The sequence below is a fragment of the Microcaecilia unicolor genome, chromosome 3 (genome assembly GCF_901765095.1).
Source record: "Microcaecilia unicolor chromosome 3, aMicUni1.1, whole genome shotgun sequence".
Classification (NCBI taxonomy): Eukaryota; Metazoa; Chordata; class Amphibia; order Gymnophiona; family Siphonopidae; genus Microcaecilia; species Microcaecilia unicolor.
Window position 1 is genome coordinate 361,365,048 of NC_044033.1, and position 22,097 is coordinate 361,387,144.

At 44.1% G+C, this 22,097-nt stretch overlaps 1 protein-coding gene across 1 annotated transcript in view; it reads right to left on the reverse strand.

Annotated features, from left to right (window-relative positions):
• The window catches only part of GPRC6A (G protein-coupled receptor class C group 6 member A), a 78,976-nt gene that overhangs the window by 36,605 nt on the left and 20,274 nt on the right, over window positions 1-22,097 (reverse strand). The window contains exon 3 of the mRNA XM_030195523.1: window positions 20,622-21,443. Coding sequence (XP_030051383.1) covers window positions 20,622-21,443 — 822 coding nt within the window. The remainder of the gene's footprint in view (window positions 1-20,621; window positions 21,444-22,097) is intronic.

Here is a 22,097-nt window from a genome sequence, read left to right on the forward strand (position 1 = left end):
CCCCTTGTGATTTGAATGCACTGTAGACGAATTGCATAGAAAAAGATCTGCAGAATAGGTTTTGAAAATACCAATTTGGATGTTTTCAGAAGAAAAACGTCCAAATGCTGCTTTATGACACTCTTTGGATGTTTTTCGCTTTTGAAAACAAGCTCCTTAGGTATCTTATATGACTTTATAACACTGGTGCATATCCAGCAGTAATAGCCCCTAGATCAGTGATGGCGAACCTATGGCACACGTGCCAGAGAGGGCATGCAGAGCCCTCTCCCTTGGCACGCGCGCCGTCGCTGGTCCGCCCACTCTCCCTCCCTTCGGCTTCCCTCCCTCCCTCCCGCCCTCCCTCCAACCCAACAAGCATCAGGCCGCCCGCCCGTCCTCCCTCCCTCCCAGCACCAGGAACCCCCCTCCTCCTAAAATTTAAAAAGCGTACCATCCTCGGAGTCATGGGTTAAGGCGGCGTGCGTCGGCAGTGGCAGCGAAGTGCGTGTTCTTCACTCGACGTGCCTTCGGCCTTCCCTGTCTCTCAAGCTCTGGTCCCGCTGCGTGCTGGGAGGGAGGGAGACCTGATGGTGGGTGCTGGGTGGGAGGGAAGCCTGATGGTGGGTGCTGGGTGGGAGGGAGGCCTGATGGTGGGTGCTGGGTGGCAGGGAAGCCTGAAGGTGGGTGCTGGGTGGGAGGGAGGCCTGATGGTGGGTGCTGGGTAGGAGGGAAGCCTGATGTTGGGTGCTGGGTGGGAGGGAAGCCTGATGGTGGCTGCTGGTGGGAGGGAGACCTGGTGCTGGGTGCTGGGTGGGAGGGAAGCCTGATGGTAGGTGCTGGGTGGGAGGGAGGCCTGGTGCTGGGTGCTGGGTGGGAGGGAGGCCTGGTGATGGGTGCTGCCGGGTGCTGGGAGGGCAGGGGGGAGAGGAGGGTGGCTGGACATTTGTGGCTGGAGGAGAGAGGATGGTTGCTGGACATGGATGGAGGGCAAGAAATGAAGAAGAAAGGAGGAAAGTAAAGAAATAAATGGAAAGGAAGCCCTGGAAATGGAGTTAGGAGAACAGATAGAGAGCAGCAGAATCAGCGACTAGAACCAATATGGATAGAAAAACAAAATCACCAGACAACAAAGGTAGGAAAAATCATTTTATATTCATTTTAGTGTTTGGAATATGTTGAATTTGAGAATTTACATCTGCTGTCTTATTTTGCACTGGGTATACTGGAGCTGTAACAGCTTACAGAAATGATTTATAATGGAAGAAAATCATGTTATTTGTTTCTCCTATACTAGTATAATATTTTCAGTGATGTCTGTTTATATGCGCCATGGCTGATGTAAGGGGTGTGGCTATCATAGGGGTGGAGTCATATGTGGTGACCCCACCCATAATGAGTACCGGCACTTTGCGATAAATAATTCGATTTTGGGTTGCTGTTTGGGCACTCGGTCTCTGAAAGGTTCGCCATCACTGCCCTAGATCAAGGGTTCTCAAAACAGTCCTCAGAACACACCCAGCAAGTCAGGTTTTCAAGATATCCACAAAGATTATGCATGAGAGAAATTTGCATGCACTTCTTCTATTCTATGCAAATCTTTCTCATGCATAATAATTGTGGGTATCATAAAAACCTGACTGGCTGGGTCAGTGGCATAGCCAAACCTGACATTTTGGCTGGGCCCAGAGCTAATATGGGTGGGCTATATATATATATATATATATATATATATATATATATATATATATATATATATATATATATATATATATATATATATATATATATATATATATATATATATATACTCCTCCACATCCAAAGTCAGACTTAGGCATCATATCAAAAATGCCCCTCCACATCAACCAGCTCACCTTTATCCACATGTTGGTTCACTGCCTTCAAAGAAATGTAGTAGATTGTTGAGGCAAGATTTCCCTTCACTGAATCCATGTTGGCTTTGTCTTATTAATCCATGCTTATGAATATGCTCTGTAATTTTGTTCTTTATAATAGTCTCTACCATTTTGCCCAGCACCAATGTCAGGCTCACCTATCTATTATTTCCCCTATCACCTCTGGAACCTTTTAAAACAATCAGTGTTACATTGGCCATCTTCCAGTTTTCCGGTACCATGCTTGATTTTAGAGATAAATTACATATTACTAACAATATTTAATTATTTAATTATTTATTTATTTAAATTTTGGTCACACCTTTTTCAGTAGTAGCTCAAGGTAAGTTACATTCAGGTACAGTGGATATTTCTCGGTCCCAGGGAGGCTCACAATCTAAGTTTGTACCTGAGGCAATGTACCTTGTGGAATAGCTCCACAAGTTCATTTTTCAATTCTATCAGTACTCTGGGATGAATACCATCTGGTCCAGGTGATTTGCTAATCTGCTATTTATCTAATTGTCCCATTATATATTCTAGGTTTACAGAGATTTGATTCAGCTTCTCTGACTCATCAACTTTGAATACCATTTCTGGCACTGGTATCTCTCCCAAATCTTCCTTGGTGAAGACCAAATCAAAGAATTTATTTAATCTCTGCGCTATGACTTTGTCTTTCTTGAATGCCCCTTTTTATCCTTCTGTCATCTAGTGGTCCAACTGATTCTTTTGTTGGCTTCTTGCTTCTAATGTACCTTAAACAGTTCCTGCTGCACAGACATTCGGAAATACTGCCAAGATACTGAAAGAGCCCAGTGGTAGTTCCTGCCCTCACTGCATGCTATTTCCAGCGTATCAAAATATTTTTGTATCCAGTGGCAGGGGTGCACCCAGCAGTAATCCTAAATAGGAGGTGGTAAGGGCTCCCCCGGGAAATGACTGCATGGGATGTATTCAACTTACTGCATGGCCATTTCCATTTAAAAAAGAAAAAAAACTTTTTACCAGGTAGTGGTAAACCTATGTGCTGACACCACTGCAGGGTCCCTTTTACTGCCACTTGGCAAAAGGGGCCCTAAATAAATAAAACAAGAAGAAAAACAAAATATGTAAATAGACTGATCATAATTTCACTTAGTTTTCAAAGAAAATTAATTATGCCAGAGTCCTAAAATTTATGTGTTGCCAGGGCAGAGAGAAAACACTGAGGGGCATAATCCAAAGGGACGCCCAAGTTTTGCTGAGGACATCCTCGCAAAACGTCCTGGTGGAGGGGCGGGGAAACCCGTATTTTCAAAACAAGATGGACGCCCATCTTTCGTTTCGATAATACGGTCGGGGACACCCAAATCTTGACATTTAGGTCGTCCCTAGAGATGGTCATCCCTAGACTTGGTCGTTTCTGATTTTCGGCGATAATGGAAACTAAGGACGCCCATCTCAGAAACGACCAAATGCAAGCTCTTTGGTCATGGAAGGAGCCAGGATTCGTAGTGCACTGGTCCCCTGACATGCCAGGACAGCAACCGGGCACCCTAGGGGGCACTGCAGTGGACTTCAGAAACTGCTCCCACAACCCCCCCCCCAAATCCCACTACCCACAACTGTACACCACTACCATAGCCGTAACAGGTAAAGGGGGGCACCTAGATGTGGGTACAGTGGGTTTCTGGTGGGTTTTGGAGGGCTCACATTTACTACCACAAGTGTAACAGGTGGGGAGGGATGGGCCTGGGTCCACCTGCCTGAAATGTACTGCACCTACTAAAACTTTTCAAGGTACCTGCATACTGCTGCAATGGACCTGAGTATGACATTTGAGGCTGGCACAAAATATTTTTAAAGATATTTTTTGAGGGTGGGAGGGGGTCATCTGGTCAGTTCAGGCACCTTTTTGTGGCTTGTTCGTAAGAAAAACAGGACCAGGTAAAGTCATCCAAGTGCTCGTCAGGGACACCCTTTTTTTTCCATTATGGGTCGAGGACGCCCAAGTTCCGCCTTCGCTACGCCTCCGACACGCCCCCATGAACTTTGGTCGTTCCCGTGACGGAAATTTGATTATGCCGATTTGGGCAACCCTGTGAGAAGGATGCCCATCTTCTGATTTGTGTTGAAAGATGGGCATCCTTCTCTTTCAAAAATAAGCCTGTCAGGCACTCATTTTCAAAGCAAATAGACATCTCAAAATGGCCAAAAAAAAGTCCACCTGCTAAAAATGTTCAAATTGCGATTTTCAAAAGGCAGAATTTGGATGTCCTACACTGCAGTTCATCCAAATAGCAAGGGGGCATGTTGTGGGTGTGTTTAGTACTAGGGAGGGCCCAAATTTAGAGTCCAACTGCAATAATTGAAAATAAAAGAAAATACAAATACACTATCAGACAAACTAAAAGAACGTACTACAAAACCATAATAGGACCAAACTACAAGGATACACACAAACTCTTCTCACTCGTAAACAAACTCCTAAATACTACATCGGTCACCTCTAATAACATAGACACCCCATCCGCAACCAATCTTGCGAACTACTTCAATGAAAAAATTATAAAGCTCCGACTCATGATACCTACCAACATCACTGAGTACACAAACATCCTTGAATGTCTAGACCCGAAACCCGGGGAATGCCCAGCAGATCGATCATGGAGTAACTTTGACATGTTATCGTCAGATGAAATCTCACAATGGCTTGGAAAATATGCCAAGTCACAATGCAAACTAGACATTTGCCCTACTAGCCTAATAAGATCCACCCCCAAACAATTCAAAGAAGACCTCACGAATCATGTAAACCACAGGCTTCAAAATGGTCTCTTCCCCACGGATAAAGGAAACATCCTACTTACTCCGCTGCCAAAAGATGATAAGAAAAGCACAATGGACCTAACCAATTATCGCCCAGTAGCATCTATTCCGCTCATAACCAAACTCATGGAAGGCATTCTGACGAAACAACTCACTAAATACCTAAATAAACATTCCATTCTGCACGAGTCTAAATCAGGATTCCAGTCAAATCACAGCACCAAAACTGTACTAGTGTCCGCAATGAACTCATTCAAACAAGCAATTGCAACTGGTAATAACATACTCCTACAATTCGACATGTCTAGCGCCTTCGACATGGTTAATCATGGAATACTATTACACATACTAGAATACTTTGGAGTAGGAGGCACAGTTCTCAAATGGATTAAAGGATTCCTGACCACAAGAGCTTACCAAGTAACAACGAACATGGACATATCACCCCCATGGATACCTGAATGTGGAGTTCCCCAAAGATCCCCCCTCTCACCAACTCTCTTCAACCTAATGATGAAACCTTTAGCCAGACTTCTAGCCAACAACAACCTCAACCCCTACATATATGGAGACGATCTAACAATTTATATCCCGTTCAAACATGATCTAAACAAAATTACCAATGAAATCAACCAAAGTCTCCAGATCATGCACTCCTGGGCAGATGCATTCCAGCTAAAACTCAACGCAGAAAAAACACAATGTCTGGTACTCACTTCTCAACACAACACAAACAACTACTCCACCATAACCACACCATACTTTTCTCTTCCCGTCTCACAAAATCTGAAAATCCTTGGAGTTACCATTGATCGAAACCTCACACTCGATACCCACGTAAAGAATACGACGAAAAAGATGTTCCACTCCATGTGGAAACTCAAAAGAGTAAAACCTTTCTTCCCGAGAGACATCTTCCGTATCCTGGTACAGTCTATGGTAATAAGTCATCTGGACTACTGCAACGCACTATATGCTGGCTGCAAAGAACAGACTATCAAAAAACTCCAAACAGCCCATGATACCACGGCCAGACTCATATTTGAAAAAACTAAATATGAAAGTGCAAAGCCCTTAAGAGAAAAATTGCACTGGCTCCCACTCAAAGAACGTATTGCATTCAAGGTCTGCATGATTGTACATAAAATAATTCACGCAGACGCCCCAATCTACATGCTGAACCTCGTGGACCTGCCCCCCAGAAATGCCATAAGATCAGCCCGTAAATTTCTCAATCTACACTTCCCCCATCTGTAAAGGACTAAAATACAAGCTGATACACGTCACCACCTTCTCTTACCTGAGCATGCAGTTATGGAATGCATTACCTACAGCCCTGAAAACCATTGACGAAATAACCAACTTCCGCAAATCTCTGAAGACATTTTGTAATCAGCTTTGCTCACGCTCAGTAAACAGTGCTTCTCTGGGACTTTGATGAAAATAGTCGTGGCTAACTCCCAGTTTCCACACCACTGAGCGTCAGAAGCTGTACAGGTCACTAACCTCGCCCTTTATTCCCGTGGAATGAAGGGGGAAGAAAAACTAAGAATTGGATTAATCCTGATTTTGGAAATGATCAAACTTACTGGTGCAATAAAGAAAATTTGGATTTATTGAACTGTAACAATATAAATCTGCATCAACATATCATTAACTCATTATGAAAGTATAACCTTTTAACATATTTTGTTTCTTTTACAGAATGCACCTCTGCTACCCAACATTAATCAGATAAGTATAGTTTTCCAAGTCCTCTCTTATCCTTCAATTTATTTACCCCTTAGACTTTAACATTTCAAACTTCCAATAACTTTTACTAAGTGCCTTGTCAAATAAGTGAATTTTGTGTTTTATTCTTTCCATGAATATGTAATACTTTAAACAGTTTCCTTGTGCTTGTATCAGGTAAATATTACTATTAAGAATTTGATTCTTTGTCTTTCTTTCTCTTTTTCAGGTGTCTCTAAGATCTTCACTCCCGGGAGACTCTAGGTAAGTATGTACTCAATTAGTTTGTTTATTATTGCATCTGTATTCCTTCACTATCCTTTTTCCACAGTAGTACTTAGCTGAAAGTTATAGCGGTGACAGGTATAGCATATGTCCACGAAATCTTTTTTGCGGTGGGGCCCTTTCTTTCCTCCAGAATAGATGTCCTTCTCTGCCGTTCAATCTTCTGGCTACACCTCACTCTTAAATAAAATAACTGGGAGCAAAACCCTAACCTTCCCATCTCTCTTTCAATGATGCTAAACTAATGGGTTTTTAACAATTAACTGTGGCCCACTATCATAAGTAAAATAAAATTAATTTAAAATCCCTTTCTTCCAGACCTGAGCTATATTTTTCTTTCCCTACGCTGTATAAGAGTGCTTGATTCCATTTTTCCACACTGTGCAGCTTCCTACATTCCGCTGACAGGCTCCATCACCAACATTCTAACCCTGACACTCACTGTACGCACACACAGGCTCAGACTTCTGATTTCTCTCAGCCTTCTCATGACACTTTCACAGCTCACTATCACTCTCACAGACTTCCCAAACCTCCCTCAACCAATAGTTTAATTAAATCCCTCACCCTTTTACTTGACCACCAACACAATCCCTCCAACCCCTGAAATTTAATAAAAAAACTCTCCACCCAAATCAAATTTACACACCTTACAGCTGCTTTAGTACATCCAACCTTTCAAATTCCTCCAAAATCCATCTCTTCCCTTTCTTCTACCAAAATCACCCTTCACCTGCTCACACACAGCACAACAGCTCCTCTCACCTTGGCAATCAAAAGCACTCTGCCAAACTGTCAGCTGAGCCATTTCCTAGGTTACGGCATCCACGCTTGGGATTCTGCACCCCCTGGACCAATCAGGAAACACCCAAAAATTCCATTTTTTTTTTCTAAAAACAGAATGGAATGTTCATCAAAACAGCCCAAACCCCATTTTAATTTTATTTTTCCCATAGGAAATAATGGAAAAATTACTAAATACGAAATTAAAAAAAACAATATTCCCAAAATCACCCCAACCCCTAAGCACTACTTTCCCCATTAAACCATGTTTTTAAAATTTAAATTTAATTATTTTTTACGTACGCCCCCTCCTTTTCTCCAAAAACACCCCCTCAAAAATCCCAAAATTATTTAAAAAGTATCTCAAAAATTCATACAACACCTTTTAAACCCACCCCGTCGAATAACAAATTTTAACCCTTAAGTAACTCCTAAAAACTAGCCCCCCTCAAAATCACCCTCTAAAAATATTTAAATTAAAAAACTAACCTGACAGAAAAATTCAGAAAACTCCCCTGAACCCGAATCCAAAAACAGAATTTAAATCCAACAAATCCCTGAATTTTTAAAAATCAAAAACCCAATTTATACAATTTAAAATTAAACCAATTAAAATTACGGGTCCAAAGACCCCTTACCTGATAGTAGATTTTCCCCTTACTCAATGCCTGCCACTGGTTCCATTCCCGCTGGTACTGACACAAAAACGGGGGTAAAACAAAAAACTGCCCCCAAAACCGCCATTTTGTCTGGAGCTCCGGTTTAAAATTGAGGCCCAGGCTTCTAGGCCTCACCGGAGCTCCGGACAAAACGGGTTGGTACGCGCTCCCGATTCGTGCATGAGGTGCGCGACTCGTGGGAGCGCGCACCCCTTGCCATCTTCGCCGCTCCGTCTCTTCCTCCCGGCAGGTTCCTCTCCTGCCGGGAGCCTCTTAATTTTCTTCTTCGGCGTTCCCGCTTCACTGCGGGGAATGCCAGTCAATTGCCTCCCGCTGCCGACCCCGGAGCAGTCGCGACGCTGTCCCTCACCGTACTTCCCCTCTCGCTGTCGTCCCCTGAGTCCCATCACGCCGACACTGTCCTTTCACTCTCGGAGACGTGCCCAGCTGTCCCGGGAGTCCGAAAAATGCGGCGCCCACTACCGGAGCAGGCCCAAAATAAAAACGAACCGCGCTGCTCTCCCCCACTGTCCGGTCCTCTTCACAAGGCCCGAGGACGCTCCCACCCATCCCCTGGCCACAGAAATGGCAGCGCTGCTAAGAGGGAGTCTACGGCAGCGCTGTTCCTCCTGCAGTGTCCCTTGTCCGGTGCCCTGAATTTGAAGATGACAAACTAGGCCCGAATTCAGCCCCAGATGTCCCAGCCAGCTACCATGCCCCCAGAAACGGCCCCAGATAAGTATTATTTAATTTCTTTAACCCCCTGTTACAATATCTCTTTTACAAGGTCTACAAAGAGAACCCACAGCCTTACAAAACTACCCCACCAATCCATCCAGCTATTAAAGTTCACAGTCTATACTACCCTGCCTAACACCTTCCTTCTCTCTTCTCTTACTCAATCTTTGTACAATACTAACTGTATTTGATTTCCTGGAATGACTTTGTGCAAAGGTCAGCTTACCTCAGCCAGGTTATAGCAGCTAAATGTATTCTGTAAAGGCATAGACTTAGGTTTCAGTTCCTCCTTCCCTGGGCCTCCTTAACCTCAGCCTGGCCCTGTCTTTTTAAACTCCCAGGTATTGATTCCCCCCTTCTGGCTCACTTCCTCCCGAGGCGGGATCAGTGCTCTTAAGGTGGCCCAGGCTAGTTAGAGAGGGGCTTTTCTTAAGGGTGAGGGGCAGTGCTCTATAAACCCAGTGCGTTTTTCTAGCAAAAAAGGTGCAGGTACTCAAATGTCAGGCCATCTTTCAAGGGGGGGGGGGGGGGGGTCATCACAGAGGGATCCACCTCACAATAGCCAGGCCCCCTGCAACCAGTCACAGAATCTATGACAAGGCAGAATTGGTGTGTAGAGCCTGAGCTCTTTCATTAAAACTTGGGGACCATGGGTCAATTGTAGCAGACAATGAAAAAGGTGCCGGTACTCAGTACCCCAAGTACCTCCTCAATAAAAGCCCTGTATAAACCCCATCAAACTCCTCTATCTTTGCGCTGTGTCAGCATTGCTATGCAGCTTTGTAAAAAAGGGGGAGGGGTAAATTTGCTCTTGACATAAAGTTATTCAAAGTTGTTAAATCACAAGAGGATTGTGAAAAATCGTGAGAGAACTTTAAGAGACTGGGAGACAGGGCGTCCATATGGCAGATGATATTTAATGTGAGCAAGTGCAAAGTAATGCATGTTGGAAAGAGGAACACATAACCATAGCTATGTGATGCAAGGTTCCACATTAGGAGTCACTCCAGGAAACAGATCTAGTTGTCATCATTGATATATCTTGAAACCCTCTGCTCGATGTGCAGCGGCAGCTAAGACAGCAAATAGAATGTTAAGAAGTATTTAGGAAAGGAATGGAGAACAAAACTGAGAATATTATAGTGCCTTTGTATCACTCCATGGTGCGACCACACCTTTGAATACTGTGTGCAGTTTTGGTCACTGCATCTCTAAAAAGATATAGCAGAATTAGAAAAGATACATAGAAGGGCGATGAAAATGATAAAGGGGATGACATCTCTATGAGTTAATGTTAAAGAGGCTAGGGCTCTTCGGCTTGGAGAACAGACAGCTGAGGGGAGATATGATAAAGGCCATCAAAGCTGGGTTTTCCAGTACTGCTCAGCGCCCTAGGTGTCAACTTTCCCCAGCATCCTTGACTCATATGTTCTGGTCCAGTGATAGTATACATCAGTTTTGGAAACAAATTTTGGTCTATTTATACTCTGTGCTGCATAGATGGATACTCATATGGGCGGATATACAATTATTATCTAATTTTGTTTCCTGGGATTGAAAAGAGGGACCAATAACTTATTGGAAAAAGCATTCGTGTTGGCCCAGAAATGTATTTTGCACAATTGAAGGCAACCACATTCACCAACTTTGACAGAATGGAGAAATTAAATGTATAAATTATTGAAATGGGAGAGATTGGATGCAAGGAGGAGTTCAGTGAAGACTTGGAGAAGTTTTCAATAGACGTGGCATCCTGTGTGGGAGACTCTACTTCATAGAGCTCGCAGTTACCTATTAAATTTGTGAGTCTATGTTCCGGAATGGCAGACATGTAGTGCTTGTTTTGGGTGGTGGGGTAGGGGGAGGAGGTTCAGGAGGTGGGAGGAGGGGTTTCCAGTTCCCAGTTTGGTGGTGGTGGTGGTGGGGTGTTGTTTCTGGTTGGGGCCATCTTGAAGAAAGTACATGGGTTATCTCAAATATGCTGTTATTATGATCCTACTAGGACAGGCAGGGTAGTGACTGGGTCTCGCTCCTGATTGGCCATGTCAGGGATTGGGCTGATGTGTGAGGTAGCTGACATCATAGGCGCCGACTCCGTGGGTGCTGTGGGTGCTTGAGCACCCCCAATATTTTGAAACCTGCCCTCGTTGCCTTCCTGCTGCCCAGCTCTTAAAACTAATTTTACCCCGTATAAGAGGCTTGGGGAGGCTAAGCCTCCCCAGCCCGCCACTGCCCCGCCCCGCCCCCCGCCGTACCTTTAAATATTATAGTTTTGCTGGAGTCGTGGGCAGCCGGCATTGAAGACATCGGCAGGCTTACACCGGTTCCAGCAGCCTTCCCTTTCCTCGTTGCAAGTCGGATGATGGCTCCGCCCTCTTCTGACGTATTTCCTGTTTCTACGAGGGCAGAGCCATCATCCGACTTGCAACGAGGGAAGGGAAGGCTGCTGGAACCGGCGTAAGCCTGCCGATGTCTTCAATGCCGGCTGCCCGCGACTCCAGCAAAACTATAATATTTAAAGGTACGGCGGGGGGGGGGGCAGGAAGGAAACAGGGCAGACGGGAGAGGAGAGGAGGGTTGCTGCACATGGTGGAAGAAGGGGAGAGGAGGGTTGCTGGATGGAGGGAAGGGGAGAGGAGGGTTGCTGGACATGGTGGAAGAAGGGGAGAGGAGGGTTGCTGGATGGAGGGAAGGGGAGAGGAGGGTTGCTGGACATGGTGGAAGAAGGGGAGAGGAGAGGGCAGGGGAGAGGAGGGTTGCTGGATGGAGGGAAGGGGAGAGGAGGGTTGCTGGACATGGTGGAAGAAGGGGAGAGGAGGGTTGCTGGATGGAGGGAAGGGGAGAGGAGGGTTGCTGGACATGGTGGAAGAAGGGGAGAGGAGGGTTGCTGGATGGAGGGAAGGGGAGAGGAGGGTTGCTGGACATGGTGGAAGAAGGGGAGAGGAAGGTTGCTGGCTGGAGGGAAGGGGAGAGGAGGGTTGCTGGACATGGTGGAAGAAGGGGAGAGGAGGGTTGCTGGATGGAGGGAAGGGGAGAGGAGGGTTGCTGGACATGGTGGAAGAAGGGGAGAGGAGAGGGCAGGGGAGAGGAGGGTTGCTGGATGGAGGGAAGGGGAGAGGAGGGTTGCTGGACATGGTGGAAGAAGGGGAGAGGAGGGTTGCTGGACATGGTGGAAGAAGGAGAGAGGAGGGTTGCTGGATGGAGGGAAGGGGAGAGGAGGGTTGCTGGACATGGTGGAAGAAGGGGAGAGGAAGGTTGCTGGATGGAGGGAAGGGGAGAGGAGGGTTGCTGGACATGGTGGAAGAAGGGGAGAGGAGAGGGCAGGGGAGAGGAGAGTTGCTGGATATGGGTAGATGGAGGGGAGGGTAGGGGGGGAGAGGAGGGTTGCTGGACATGGAGGGGGAGGTAGGAGTGAGGAAGGAGATGAGATAACCGAAAAGGAAGAGAGTAGAAAAACTGCACATGGATGAAGAAAATAGGCAAAAGCAGGATCTACTGGACAGTCAAGTTTGCGGAGGACCCAGCTTTTACTTACGGATGTAGGACAAGAAATGAAGAAGAAAGGCGGAAAGTAAACAAATAAATGGAAAGGAAGCCCTGGAAACGGAGTTAAGAGGACAGATAGCAGCAGAATCGGATACTGGGCCAGCACAATCAGAAAAACAAAGTCACCAGACAACAAAGGTAGAAAAGATCATTTTATTTTCATTATAGTGTTTGGAATATGTCCACTTTGAGAATTAGGTGTTCAACATTAAAAGTTTATTTACTTATTTATGACATTTTATCCCACATTAAACATGAATTAGGATGTTTTGTGGCTCTACATGAGAATTGTGATATTATGATCCCTTGTTTCAATATTGTTGACGGTCTACATTTTCCGTATGGGTGGTATATTGGTGTATTAGGTTCTGCCCAGTGTAATATTTATGGTGCAGTAAGGTTCAGAGTGTGTTTTTGCACAAAGTTGTGCATAGTGTTTTGCAGTTGAGCAATTGTGGTTAGTATATGCTTTGAGCAACCACTTTATTCTTTGACATATGATACATAGCTAATATCTAAATTTAATAAAAGGTATTAATTGTGACATTTATTTTTTTTTTTTTTTCTGTGTGTGATCAGACAATTATGGATTTAAGCTCCACCCCTGGCCCCACCCCTAACCCCGCCCCCTTTAGCCTCCCCAAACAGTTGGGCCACCGACCGCCTATGAACGGCAGTGAAACAAGAAGAGTACAGCTGGCTCTGTCTTCAGCTTCTCCTTCCCTCTCAGCGTCCCGCCCTTGCATAAACAGGAAATGAGGGCGGGTCCACAGCTGAGCTGAGAGGGAAGGAGAAGCTGAAGACGGAGCCAGCTGTACTCTTCTTGTTTCACTGCCGTTCACTCGGGTAAAATTAGTTTTAACTAGTCAAGGCTTTTTGATTTCATATTTTGATGTCACATAAATCAGTTAAAACAAGCTGATAGTTTAATGCATTTTGAATTAAATATGTTTTTTTTAGACAACAGTAAAATATTTACAAGGGTGTGAAGACTTTTGCACGGCCCTGTATCCTCCACCCCTCTAACTGTCCTGACCTGAGGAAAGAGGTTTTGGCCTTTGAAAGCTAATTGAAAAATGTATTTAGTCCACTAAAATGATATATTTTCCATTTTTGTTGTATTTGTTAACCTATAGTATAGTGATTGAAATATGTCAGTTTTTGACATTTGCATCTCTTTATATTTGCACAGTATAGGGGGACTGAGGGGTGGGACTGTTCAGGGAAGACGTCCTGGTGCAGGTTGCAGGCAGCCTATGAGCGGTGCTGCCACTGCCCAGGTGAAGACTGCAGTAGACAGAATTTTAAGGTATTGGGGGGGGGGGGGGGCGCACTGCTTGTAAAAAAAAAAAAAATTTCAGCACCCCCAATCATTTTGAAAAGTTGGCTCCTATGGCTGACATCAGATGCCAGACCCTATTTAAACATACCACTAACTGCATAGGATGCTCTAGCATTACCTCTCTCAGCTGTGAGCTTACCTTTTTCTGCTTAGTCTGTGCATGTAGCACAGGGTGAATTCTCTGTTGTTTGGTTGCCATTATTCGCTTTGTCTGTGTTTGTTCTGTGAGTCTGTAGAAGCCAGCTTCTTCTCTGATTATTTAGCTGTGTTCAGCTTCTCTGTGTCTGTTGCTTCACTGTGTGCCTTGCCTTTCCCTTCCCTGCTATGTGTGCTGGCTGAGTCCATGGAAAGAGCTTACTTCCATTGTTTGGATTTCCCTATTAACCTTTACCTGCTGTATCTGTTGCTTGGTTCTTATAAGCACTTCTCCTTGTCTTACCTGTGTACCTAAAAGCAGTCTCTCTCTGTAGTCTTCTTAAACCCTTTATCTGCTGTATCTGTTGCTTGGTTCTTGTGGGTACTGCTCCTCCTCTGAGCTGTATAACTAGAAGTGGTTTGCGAACTGCTCCTTATCTACTGTGTTGCTTTCATTATATTTTGTGTGGTTTCCCTTTTACCCTATTCTTGCTGTAGCACTTGTTTGGATCCTGTGTAGGTCACTCCTTTGTTTAACTGTGTGGTGCAGCTTGGGTTGCCTCTCTGTGTAAGTTCCCTTACTCTGGTTACAGTCTGTATCTGTCTGTTTGGTCTGATAACATTTTGTTGGTGTCTGTGTGTGGTGCTGTGTGCATGGCCCGAGTGCCAGTCCCCTCCGGGACTTCTCTCTGTTCTTTTCCCTTTCCTTGTGCGTGTTTGGGTTCCAGTTTGGCCTTGTGGCCCATATGCATGGATACTGTATGTGTGGGTTCCACTTCGGCCTTGTGGCCTGTTTGAGTGGTCTATTTCCCTTTCTGGTGGTGCTTGCTGGTCTCCCTGAGTGTGCTGGGCTTCGTAGCCTGTTGTTACTGTATAGCGTGAGCTTGGTCTGCCCTAGGCCTCAGCCTAGGTCTGTCCTAGGACTCAGCTGTTATGTGTGTTTCCTTCTTTCTATAATAAAATATAACATTATAAAAAGAAAAATCCTGAATGGAGTGGAAATGGTTGATGTGAATTGCTTGTTTACGCTTTCCAAAAATACAAGGACTAGGAGGCATACAATGAAGCTACTAAGCAGTAAATTTAAAACACATCAGAGAAAATATTTCTTAACATGTAATTAAACTCTGAAATTCACTGCCAGAGAATGTGGTAAAAGCAGTTAGCTTAGCAGGGTTTAACAAGGGTGTGGATAATTTTCTAAATTAATAAATTAATTTAATAAATAAGCCATTATTAAGATGGACTTCATAAATCCACTGCTTATTTCTAGGATAAGCAGCATAAAATTTTTTTTAGTCTTTTGGTATATTGGCAGGTACTTTTGACCTGGATTTACCACTGTTGGAAGCAGGATACTGGACTTAATGGACCTTTGGTCTGTCCCAGTATGGCAAGGCTTATGTTCTCATCTATCTATCTATCTATCTATCTATCTATCTATCTATCTAATGAAGAGCCGTGAGGCTTCTTATACAGTTTCTAACTTAGTCACTTTAGGATCCATAACAAGGGTGCTCAGTTTATTTGTAAACCACCTACAGTATTTCCATAATGCTTGTGCTGTGGCCCATTTGCACATATGTTATTGAATGTGCATTTTAGCAGATTTAGGTTCAGGTTGCATTTATTTGATATACTGCTAATGAAAACCAACGTCATAGCGGTGCATAATATCAATATTAGGAGAGACTTAAGGAAAAGAACTACAAATATCAATAGGACAGCAGAAATAAAAGAGAGGGGGGATAGAAAAGAAGGGGAGGTCAAAGAATAGGAAAGGTATAGTTTCTGTCAAGTAATGTACTCAAACTGCTGCATACCATAGGAGAAAAGAAAAAATCCAGGAAGAGTTAAATAATCAGGATAGAGAGGCATATATCTGCTGAAAAAAATAAGTTTTTAAGGCCTTCTTAATCTCTAAATGGGAATAGAATTAGCACAAATTTAGAGGAAGTGTATTCCAAAGGGACAGTCCTTTGTTTTACAAAGAGTAAGTAGAGGGGGCCTCCCATAAGGAGGGGATGACAAGGAGGTCTTGGTGTTAAGAGCAGAGCACTCCATGGCGCAACCTCACCCTCAGCATTGTGTGCAATTCTGGTCACTGTATCTCGAAAAGAAAAAAAATAGTGGCATTAGAAAAAGTTCAAAGAAGGGTGACCAAAATGATAGAGGGGGTGGGCCCCAGTGGCATAGCCAGACATCATATTTTGGGTGGGCCCAGAGCTAATATGGGTGGGCACCTTGAGGTTGATATTCAGCAATCCGCTCCCCCCTTCAATGTTTTTTTTCCCTAGTTGAGGACAGATTGTAATTTCTTATCAGGGCATTCCTCCCTGCAGGAGTGAAAGAAACTAAAACAAGGTCTGTGTAACAGCAACCTAATCCTCCTGTCCTCTCCTGCTATCGAGAAACTTCACTTGAAGACGGGGTTCGCTGACATCTCTTAATGTATTGCATTTTCAAGGGGTTTTTTTTCAGCCCTGAGCAGAGAGGAAACGTTTCAGCATTTTGAAAGTTGGGATTCCACCCCCGTGCTGCAATTAATTTAGTAAATTGTTAGTATTTTTTCCCCTCTAGATTTACAGCTATTCCATCTCTTGTGATTTTTGTTCTTTATCCCGGTGGAGTAACTGAAGAGCGTCTTCAAGGCTTGTGAATTTGCCTGAAGCTAGAGCAGCTGGTACCCCCCTCCCCCAGACCTTGTTCTCTAGATTGGGCTCCTTCAGCTGACTCTGGAGCACAGAAGACTTCTGGAGCTATTTATGTGTTTTGTATCTATTATTGCTGCCGGCCGGGGTCTCTTCTGTGCTGAATGACTAAGGCTGTCTCATCGTATCTCAAGAGGAGTTCCTATTTTCGTCTGATCCCTGCTGGATACATAAACCTGTTTCTTTTTGCTGGAGGGGAGCAGAGGATCTTGATCCGATTGCCCTATTTGGAGAGGAGGGAGATCCAGTCCTGACGTCTCCTCTTAGCTGCCAGAGATTTTGATCTTTTCTTTCCCAACTGGACGAAGAACGTTTTGCATGGACAGTTTCTAGAAAGACGTAAGTAGTGCCGGCCCAGAGCTCCAGTCCAAATAAAACAACTTCCTGCGCCGATTTTGCTGCAGACTGCCAGATTTCTCCAGCAGCACAGCACAGCAGGGGGAAGGGGGAAGCAGCCAAGTTAAAAAAAATAATAAAGAAGCGCCAGAGCTCCAAATAAATAACTTTCCCGGTCAATTTTGTTTTGCTAGAAGTGCTGCTGGCAATAGAGCAGCAGCAGCAGCATCCACTCCAACTTGGCCGCAAAGGTAAGCTTGTAGGAGGTCCTCCCCTGAAGCTGGACTCTAGGGCAGCCCGAAAAACAAAGTCCTGATTGGTGCACAGGCTGAGACAGGGTGGGCCTGAGCTGAGATTGGGCCCACCCGTAGCTGCGCCCCTGGTGGGCCCACATGAGGAAAGGTCAAAGAGGTTGGGTCTCTTTAGCTTTGAAAAAGAGATAGCTGAGGAGGGTTATGATTGAGGTCTACAAAATCCTGAGTGGTGTGGAACAGGTGGAGGTGAATCAATTTTTCACTCATTCAAAAAGTACAAGACCAGGGGACACTCAATGAAACAACATGGAAATACTTTTAAAACAAATAGGAGGAAATATTTTTTCACTCAAAGAATAGTTAAGCTCTGAAACTTGTTGCCAGAGGATGTGGTAAAGGTGATTAGCGTATCTGGGTTTAAAAAGGTTTGAACAAGTTCCTGGAGGAAAAGTCCATAGTCTGTCATTGTGATGGACATGGGAGAAGCCACTGCTTGCCCTGGGATTGGTAGCAATAACATAGAATGGTGCTGCTCTTTGGGTTTCTGCCAGGTACTTGTGACCTGGTTTGGCCACTGCTGGTCTGACCCAGTATGGCTATTCTTATGTTCTTATGTAAACAGCTAACATTGTATATGGTCATTAGGTAGTTCCTTAATAACCTCATGAAAACGTTAAATGCATGTTTTAGCACTGAGTTAGATGGGTGAAAGATATGTAAGTAAAAATGGGAAATCCCACTGGAAATGAAAATGAAGGCTTGTGGTTCTATAGTCTCTGTTGTACTAGATAGTGACTGAACTGGAAGCTCAAAAACCATGTAAAAAAGCTGCATGGATCTTATCTGCAATATTAATTCTCAGGGAGCAATAGCACTAGAATGACATGTTGAAGGCTCATGTAAAAATTGTTACTTCTTACATACATGGTTTTTTTTTTTGCCTGCTAGACTTCTCTCCCTTGGTTTTCAAAAGAACAGTTTAGAGATATGATCAAAATATAATTAGTACATGTCTGGGGCCATTTTCTGAGCTATGTGGGTCAGGGACATAGCCACAGGCGGGCCTGGATGGGCCCGGGCCCAGGCCCAGCCACTTTCCCTCCAGGCTCGCCCACCCAACACTGACCTGTCAAGTCTCCCGCGAAACACGCGGCGCCAGCTCCCATTTCTGACCACTGCTGCTTCTCCTGTTGAGCAGCAGTGGCCGCTACAAAAACAAAAAGTGCCATCAAAAATGTTTTTAGAAAGCAAGCGCAGCACCGCAGGTAGCCATCAGGCATTGGCCGTTGGCTCTGCAGCCGCTCCTCTCGCCTCCACGTCACTGCCCTGGAGGACGACCCTGGAGGAGCGCAGCGACGTAAGAGGCGAGAGGAGCGGCTGCAGAGCCGACAGCCAATGCCTGATGGCTGCCTGCGGTGCCGCGCTTGCTTTTTAAAAACATTTTTGGTAGCACTTTTTGTTTTTGTAGCGGCCGCTGCTGCTCAACAGGAGAAGCAGCAGTGGCCGGAAATGGGAGCTGGCGCCGTGTGTTTCGCGGGAGACTTGGCAGGTCAGGGTTGGGTGGGCGGGCGGGCGGACCTGGATGCAAAGAAAGGGGTAGAGAAAGAGAGACACTGGATGGAAGAATTGGGAGAGGGGGGTAGACGGATGGAAGGATGGGGAGAGAAAGAGGGAAAACAGATGGAAGGATGGGGAGAGAAAGGGGGAGATGGATGCAGAGAGAAAGGGGAGAGACTGGAAGGATGTAGAGAGAGAAGGGACACTGAACAGAAAAGGGTAGAGAGGGAAAGACACTGGCTAGAAGGAGGGGGAGAAAGACATTAGATGGAAGGATCAGGAGAGAGGGTAGATGGGTGGAAGGATGGGGAGAGAAAGAGGGAAGACGCTGGATGGAAGGGTAGGGAGAAAGAGGAGACACTGGATGGAAGGATGCCGAAAGAAAGAGGGGAGACATTGGAAGGATGGGGAGAGAAAGTGGGGAGACACTGGAATGATGGGGAGAGAAAGAGGAGAGCTGCTGGATGGAAAAGGAGAGTAGAGAAAGACTGGAGAATAAGAGGAAGGGGCATGGAGCCATAGGTAGATGAAGAAAAAAGAAGGAAATTAAAGAATGGATAGTAAGAATGAATTCAATCTGGACAGAGAGAGAGGCTGAAAAATATTGAAGAAAGTAAAGAAAAAGGAGAGAAAAATGACAAATGGAGCAGAAGAGTTAAGCAAAAATGAAGGAAAGCAGAATCTAGAGACTGGGAACAACACAATGAGAAAAAGTAAATGGCCATACAACAAAGGTAAAGAAAATAATTTTATTTTTAATTTAGGATCAAGTAATATGGTACCTGTGTTAATAATGTTTCAGAGACCAATACTTCCTTAGGTCAGGAGAGGATACCATAACAGCATTATACTGGCCTGAGGCAGGAGGTTTTGGCCTCTGAAAGCTCATTGAAAAGGGTGTTAGGCTGTTAAATTATTTTCTGAAACCTGATGCACTGAAAAGCAGCACTTTACCCCTGTGTGACAAATGCATCTGATTAGTGTGACTAAATTTTGCTGGGGGTGGGGGTAGAGAGAAATTTTTGTGCCCACCCACTTTGGGTTCAGGCCCACCCAAAATTGGCAGTCTGGCTACGCCACTGATGTGGGTAGCCTGAATAGCCACTGTATGTTTGCACCAGTTCTCAATGTATGCTCATCCTTCTCTGAAAATTTTACAGGGAAGATGTACCCACAGAGGTTTTCACCTGTTTTATTTATCTGCAATAATTTTCTCCTGAAATAAAAGTGAATAGTTTGGAAAATATAAAACTATGTGCATTGTTATCCCTCCCCCTAACCTACCCCTCCTGCCCTTAAGCTTTACTACTTTTCCTGTGGGTTAAAGTGTGAGGGGTGTTGATCTTGCATGCTTTTACCTGCAAATAATTTGTGGACTTTTCACACCGCCTATCCACTGTGGCATGCGGCTTTTAAAAATTGCCTTTCGTGAGAGTTATTGAGAAATCTGAGTATAATTCAGAAAGACTTGAATTAAGCAAAAATTGAGATACTGTGTAACTCTTGGGTGTATCTTAGAGAAAGATGCTTGATCTTGCAAAAAGCCATGTTTGAAGTGCATCAGTCCACTTTGTTGGATGAAGCTGTTTTAGCACCTTTTACCTGTTCAAATCTGTATTTTACAGCACGGCTTCACTGATCAGTAGAGTAAAGATTTACAAACCCCAAAGCTTAATTTCACGTACAATTGACTACAATATAGCATTTTACTTTATACAGTTTTTCTATGAGTAGTTACAGCAGAGCAGGTGAGTGACAATGAGAAAAGCGGTGAAAAAGAAGCATGGAACTAGTTAGAACAAGATGTATAATTTTCAGTTTAGTGCAGACTATTGTAGTATAAATAAAAGTATTACCTCCCAAGGACCAAACGCATTTGGGTCCTTGCAGTTTCGATCCTTGCACAGATTTCGAATGGCATATGCAATGGCATTCACTGCCATTTGAGTACTGTGTACAAATCCCGGTTGCACAATATCAGGGAGGAAATCCACATGAAGGGTCTGGTTGTCCACCGAAGTACTGTACATCCAACTCTCTTTGGAATAATTTGAAATGCACTGGATTAAATTGATGTCCTTTGAACAGTCTGACAAAAGCGCTGCATACTGTTTTAAGAGTTTGTTGTTTCTGATTTGCTCTTTGCCCAGATATGTTAAGAAGTTTAGAAATGCAGACACATTTCCATTTTTGAATGTAAACCCAATCACGTTTCCAATCTTGTTGAAATTTAGAATGGAGCCGATCTTAGTTGAAGTAGACCAAGAGTCACTTGCAATCCAGGTTCTCTGTATCTTTCTCACAATCGCTTTCTCAAACAATTTGACAACGAGGTAGGATTTCAGAAAGGCAACAATGACATTTACTCTTGACTCTCTTGTGATGACATTCAGCACTTTATTTATTTTACTGTTAATGGTGCTGTCAGAAAGATGGGATGGCAAAATTTCTCTAAACGCAATGCAGACATTGAATGCCATAGCTTCATTTCCAAAGTTCTCCAGAGCTAGACGACCATAGTCATCATCTGTGGCTAATATTCCAATCCAGTTCCAGCCATATCCATGGATCAACTGGGCCATAGCCTTAGTTTGATAGGAATCACTAGGTATAGTTCTTAAAAAGGATGGAAAGCGAATTTTGTTACTTAGAATTTCTGCGGATGCTGAGTGACTGACCTAGGAAGCAAGAACAATTCTCATACAGAATCTAGAAAGGCTTCAATTCATTTCAATCCCAAATCATGTAGAACAGTAATAATTATTGCACAAGTTCAAGTTGAGCCCATTACAACCAGAAGTTAATGATCACAAGCCTCTATTTAATTTGCAGTCAACATTCAGCAGGAGGTATTTGGGTAAGAGTAGCTCTTACCCGGTTACTTCCCACTGTCCGGACCCCCAACAAGATATTCAGTGGCACTTAACTGGATATTGCCACTGAAAATCTTTTGTGATTATAGCATAGCATAGCATTTATTCTTATATTCTGCATATACCAGACAACTAATTCAACATGGATCACAAAAACAAAATCAACTAGGTACAGCCCGGTGAATTACCACAGTCAAATAATTCAATAAATCACAAACAAGGGAATATACCCTTTAACATAAAACATATTTTTGAAATAAAGTTGTCTTTTAAAACTTTCTAAATTGAATAGATCTTAAATCAGGAGGAAGAATCCCCAAAGCTTCTCTGCCTGAAAGGAAAAAGAGCATTCAGACAAACGAGAGGATGTATTCCTCTAAGGCTTGGATAATCAAACATGTTGGTATCTCTCAAAGACCAAGATCTCATTTTGGGAGAAAATTCAAACAGAGCATATGA